Source organism: Hakea prostrata, chromosome 3 (genome assembly GCF_041222555.1).
Source record: "Hakea prostrata isolate BN-2017 chromosome 3, UWA_Hpros_2, whole genome shotgun sequence".
NCBI lineage: Eukaryota > Viridiplantae > Streptophyta > Magnoliopsida > Proteales > Proteaceae > Hakea > Hakea prostrata.
The window spans coordinates 10,821,200-10,827,000 of NC_142602.1; the positions used below are offsets into that span (position 1 = coordinate 10,821,200).

At 35.8% G+C, this 5,801-nt stretch overlaps 1 protein-coding gene across 1 annotated transcript; it reads right to left on the minus strand.

The window, feature by feature from the left end:
• Positions 1-911: 911 nt before the first annotated feature.
• Positions 912-5,131, minus strand: LOC149020774 (protein SRG1-like). The gene is made up of 4 exons (XM_089148981.1): positions 4,572-5,131; positions 1,771-2,018; positions 1,360-1,684; positions 912-1,283 (listed from the first exon to the last, which is right to left on the minus strand). The coding sequence occupies exons 1-4, from the start codon at positions 4,818-4,820 to the stop codon at positions 1,032-1,034; spliced, it is 1,074 nt and encodes a 357-aa protein (XP_089005107.1). The 5' UTR covers positions 4,821-5,131; the 3' UTR covers positions 912-1,031.
• Positions 5,132-5,801: the final 670 nt, after the last annotated feature.

Genomic DNA, 5,801 nt, shown 5'->3' on the forward strand with positions numbered 1-5,801 from the left:
GTCGTGCCTCTGCTTCTGGTGACGGGTGGTGTTGCATCTGCATTTTCTGTTCTTTTATTTATGCATTGATTGTGTTTAATTTATTGTTCGTTTCAATTCGATTGCATTAGATATATAGATTAGGATCGTTTAGTTTAGTTAATTAGTTAACAAAAAAAATTGAATCATTCCACTCTCGCATTACTATTAAGAAGTTCAAATTCTAAGTGGCATATCCCCCCCCCCCAAAAAAAAAACAAACAAAAAAACAAAACCCCCCTTTCCTTTATTTTTTTTTTAAAAAAAAAATATTTTTTTTTTTAAAAAAATAAAATTTTTTTTAAATTTTAAAATTTTAATTTTTTTTTTCTTTTTTTTTTTTTCCTCTTTTTTTTTTTTTTTTATCCTTTCTTTAATTTTTTTTCTTTTTTTTTATGAGTTTTTTTTTCCTTCTTGAGTTCATCATAACTCATTCTTTCATTGTATGTTACTATATATTGTACAGATAGTGTTCCCAAATCAGGAGAAGTTCCGTATGATTGGAGCAACTCCTATGAAGAGACTGTGGTACCATCAGTGGGAGACGGAAATGTTTGCCACAAAGCCTCCTGCGAGTGCTTGGAGTGTGCTTACAACACCCATTGACGGTGGGGGGGGGACAACTCATCTGACATTTTGATTAGTTTATTATTTTTGCTTCCACTATACTCGATAACATTTGAAATTGGTGTTATTTTGATTATTTTCGTTGATTCATTCTTGGAGTATTTTTGACTCCTGTAATTCTTTTTAATTAATTATTTGAACTTGTTTTTGCTTATGATTTCTATTTCTTGCATTTATTATTATTGATGGTAAGACCGTGGATCCTTGTGACGGATTGTACCCATGGGTTGTTGGGCGGAACCACTCCCCCCATCAATTTCTGATAATTTGTAACATAGATAGATGTAATTATGAATTTGGCATTCATATATTAAATATGACAACACATTAGCAAGTTGAGTATCAAGTTCATTTTATTCAGACATTCTCAATTAAGCCAGCTAGCCTCACCCTTCTTTAATCCTCATGACTTCAATATAACCTTTTCCATCAAGCTTCCGAGAAAAGAATGCCTTGATGTAATCTTCACCTGTCACTCTTCTAAACAATGCTGGCCTATCTGGGCTGATCAAGCTTCTTGCGGGACCCAGTTCTTTATCAGGATTTGGCTGGTAGAATGTCGCTATGGAGAGCCTCTCTTTCTGTGAGTTGACTGTTGCCCTGTGCTCAATGCTTCTGTAAGTCCCATTGCTCACAATCTATCAAAAGAAAGAAACCAAATCATTGATAGAGACCAAAAGGCTAAGAAGATTAATGCATTTATGTGATCTCTACCTCCATGATATCTCCAATATTGACTATAAAAGAATCTGCAAGAGGCTTAACAGGAATCCAATTTCCATCTTTTCTGATCTGAAGGCCTTCCATTTCGTTCACTTGAAGGAGAATTGTCAAACCTGAGGCATCTGAATGTGGTGAAATGCCAATCACTAGCTCTGGTTGAGGACATGGAGGATAGTAATTCATCCTCATTCGTTGCAACGCATCATCGAATAACTCTTTTATTTCACTAATCTCCATCTTCAAGGCCTTCGCCATCTGTTCTAATATTGTCATACCCATCTTTTTCATTTCCGATGAGTACTCATCCAATGTGTCTCTGCAAGAGAATGCATTTAGCATATAATTAAGTAGGAGAGAGAGAGAGAGAGAGAGAGAGAGAGAGAGAGAGAGAGAGAGATCAACCTCAAAGGAAGGGGGAGTTTGGGTAATAACTGGGGCTTCCGAAGGTATGTTGGCTGGGTTACAATGTAGAAAATGTCTGCCCAATCAAGCTTTTGCTCCTCAGATACAACAAAGGCCTGCCCAAAGCCCTCCAGGTCTCCTGGTTGCTGCCAGAACTTCTTTTTCTCCTCCATTGGTAGGTTGAAGAAATCTTGAATCTCCAATTTTATCTTCTCCACCAGTGAAGAGCTGACTCCATGGTTTATCACCTGTAGCACATTCCACTTGTTTAGCAAATGAAGACTTCAAAGTAATAAGCGAAGTACACATAGAAAAGGTGGAATTGATTCATCTACTCTCCTCCTTTCACTATTGTCCATCATATATTTAGAGGTGGGTCTTTATCTTGAATGTGTAGTGGAGTGGTGTAAGGGGAGTACAAACCTCTACCCCTGTGGGTAAAAAATCTAGACTCCAAAAGATGTACACCTTAAACAGCGTCCAGATCCTTTGCCACACATTAGGAGGGGATTCACTAGGGGGTCAACCTTGATTTTTCTTATTAGAATTCAAATGTGCATGACGCCTCTCTTAATGTGTGATGGAAAGATGTGAGGGAGCACAACCTCTACCAGTTAGGGTAGATGATTCAGATTCCCTTCAACACTCCTCTTAAAAAAAAGTATATAGCTCGATCATACAAGTCACCCAAGAGTGATAGAAATAAGCTGTAATGAACTTGAACTCGAATTCAAGATTTTCTACAACTGCATCACTTTGCTAGCTTTGAAGCTCTGAATGAGATTATTCAGAGGCAAATGAATGAAGACTCATGGAGCTATTAGAGACAAGATTAGCTGGCCTTTTTAGGCATATCAAAAAAAATCCTAAGCGTTCCTTTGATTTAGGGGAATTCTAGATATGCTTGTCACTTTCTTATTGGTTGTCTCAAGAAATACCTACAACATTTAGATTCTTGTTGTAAGGTGTTTTGATGGGTCTTCCTGTTATTTTTAAGTAAAGATCAAATATTCAAAGAATTTAAAAAAGTATTTAGAAAATGAATACCACATCATCATCATTAAAAAGCTTTCCACATCAACAATTCACTAGCTCAATAGGAATCATATGTAATTTTGATTTTATTCTTCGAGAGTTGAACTACATGGCTCACTAGTCTCTTGTCAGGATGGTCCCGTTCCTGCCTAGTAGAACAAATTTGTCTGACTTCAAGGTGGGTTCTTCGTCTCTGTATTTGAATCGTCTACCTTTTTCTAGGCCTTTTGAATAAAGCACCTTTATTAGGGAAAAAAATATTCAATAGGAACCATAAAGATTCTCCAATAGCAAGGATTTTATTATCTCAGGTTGGTCATTTTTTATTCAAGAGTCCGTTACATTGATTTCGGCTTGGACTTACTGGTTTCTTGTTGCAAGTACCAATCCAAACATAGACCATTACCAAAAGTTTTGGTTTCAATTTGGTTTTGAATTCATAGTAGTTTAGGTTCGGGTTGGATCGATTTGGAAATCATTGCCAACTAATTATCAAACTGCTTAAGCTGGTTTCAAATAAAAAAGTCATGTTTTATTAAAAAAATAAAAAATTATACAGTCTTGGATCTTGTCCCTTGGGCTTAAGAGTTAAGGCTCAAATTATACTAAGGTTTGTTTGGTCAGTTTATGCACACTTTGACTATATCCTCGGACCTAAACTCTTTCGTTTAATATAATAGTTGTTATTTTGTTTTAACAAAAAAAAAAAAAAAAAAAAAAAAAAGACTATATCCTTGGAAAGGTAGTTGTTACATATTACATATATAATTTAAATGAAAAACATGGCTTTGAAGCTTCACCCTTAGCTTGGAGGGAATTCGAATTCTTGATCTACCATTTAGGAGCATTGGTCTTTTGTCAACTGAGCAAATCTTCTAAGTTAAACCAACCACCTTAACTTCTTCTTCTAATTTTTTTTTTATAATAAATATATCATATATAAAAACATTAAAAAAAATGGTTGGGTTTTTTATTGATTAGATCCAGTAGGGTCGAAGTAACAGGCTACATATTAGACCAAACCAACCAAAACTGTAATGGATATACATTAGTATTTCTCCTAAGAGTTTTGTCATTGGATTCAAGCCATATCATCCTAAAATCATCTTTTTTTTTTGGTAGTCATCATCTTAACATTCTGGAGGCTTATTCAAGAGATCATGTTTTTCAAATCTTGAATGAGGCATTGGTGTATTTGGTGGAAATTATTACAATTTAGATCCTGTCCCAGGGGGGGCTATTTGAATGAGTTATACAATTAAGAATTGAGTCCGTCTATATATATATATATATATATTTCACATGACTCAATTCTTAATCCTATAACTCATTCGGATAGCCCCTCTGGAGAGAATCTAAACTTGGTAATGTAGCTTTTGTTATAAACTAATGTTGGCTTTGTTTTGCATTTTTTTGGGTAAAAGTTAGGGGCTGATGTTGACTCTCCCTCCCAAGGGCACCATGAATAAGAGAGGATATATTTCTGAACAATAAAGCGAAGTTGGTTTTTGTTTTTTCAACAGGCAAATTTATTGACTCTTTTTTTCTAGATTAATCTAATTTGATTCTTCAAATCGAGCAGTTCAATGTATGAGCCAATGTTTGATAACCTTAATAAGTGATCCATTATTTCATTCTTTTGCAGGTGGGCTAGCTTCCTAATATCTATGGTGGAGTCATCATACCTAAAATAGGAACAAAACTTGCTGGGAAAGTTTCTGAAAACTCACATGAATCATAGGAATCTGAAAATACTAATAACTTACCAGGAAGAAACCCCATTCTTGACAAGCAGAGTGTAGTCTTTCCAGTTCTGAATCCATTGATTCTCCTGAGATTAGCTTCTGCAAGTCAATTACAGGGACAGCAGGGACCGAGACAGCATCAGAGATGATCGGAGTTTCTTGATCAGGACGGACGTAGCGGGGTGGAACAGAGTTGATGTGCTCTTTGATCATCTCCTGAACGTTAGGTACAGCAAGAGATCCTCCCAAAGTGACTGGTTTGGGCGCCATCCTAGGTGAACTAACTTGCTCTGCAGAACCAAAGATTGGGTGAGGAAGTTCAGAACTCTTTGCTTTTGAGCTCAACTGGAAGATTTGAAGTAAGGCAAGTTGTGGATCGAATTGGGATCATTTATCTCTTGAGAGTAGCAGAGATATAACACTATCCTCACGTCTAGACTGGGACTCTATTCTGAACAGAGACAAGGTGAATCCTCCCCAAATAGAAGATGACAAGGCGTCATAATAGTTTGCATATATCAAGGTAGAGGAACCACTCCCGCTTTTGGATTATCACATCCTTGGTTTTAGTGCACTATCAAAAATCCAATCCATTCACCTCCTCGAGTCGGGATCATTGCCCTGTCAATGCTCCGAACGGTTTTACAACCACATATTGTAGTGGGACACACAGGTAAAATTTATGATTTTTTTTTTCAAAATGTTTTATTATTTTTCACCTGTGGGCCCCACTGCAATATGTGGTTGTAAAGCCGTTGGAGAGCACTCTGTGCTCCCCCCGACGGGGAGATGATCTTGACTCCTCTGAACCCTCGACAAGCCTTTCTTTATCATGTTGTGTCAGATTCGAGATAATTATTGGGAAAATTACAAGATTACCAAACTGTTATTGCATGGAACATGGTAATTCAATGTATTTCACCATATGATATGATAATAGTCGATGTATACATCCATATTGAATAAAGCTGATTAATATATATTAATACTCCTCTCTTTTTCTTTTTAATTATTATTTTTTTTTTGAGAGCACATATATGTTGGATTGTACAAAAATATATTGGTCAGTACAATAAAATACTAAATACGATACCATACATCTCTTAAAATCACTTGAAACAGTATGATATTCAATTCTGATACTTTAAACCTTGCAATGGAATAAAAACTTCTTACGAAATACAATGATAAAGAATTAGGTAAATGACATTTCCCTCCCCTGATACCTTGCATGATACCAACATCTTCTTT

Coding starts and splice junctions, on each gene's coding strand:
- LOC149020774 (XM_089148981.1), bottom strand. CDS start 4,820: ATGGCGCCCAAACCAGTCACTTTGGGAGGATCTCTTGCTGTACCTAAC. Junction 2,019..4,571: donor AAGAATGGGGTTTCTTCCTG/GTAAGTTATTAG, acceptor AATGTGCTACAG/GTGATAAACCATGGAGTCAG. Junction 1,284..1,359: donor ATATTGGAGATATCATGGAG/GTAGAGATCACA, acceptor TTCTTTTGATAG/ATTGTGAGCAATGGGACTTA.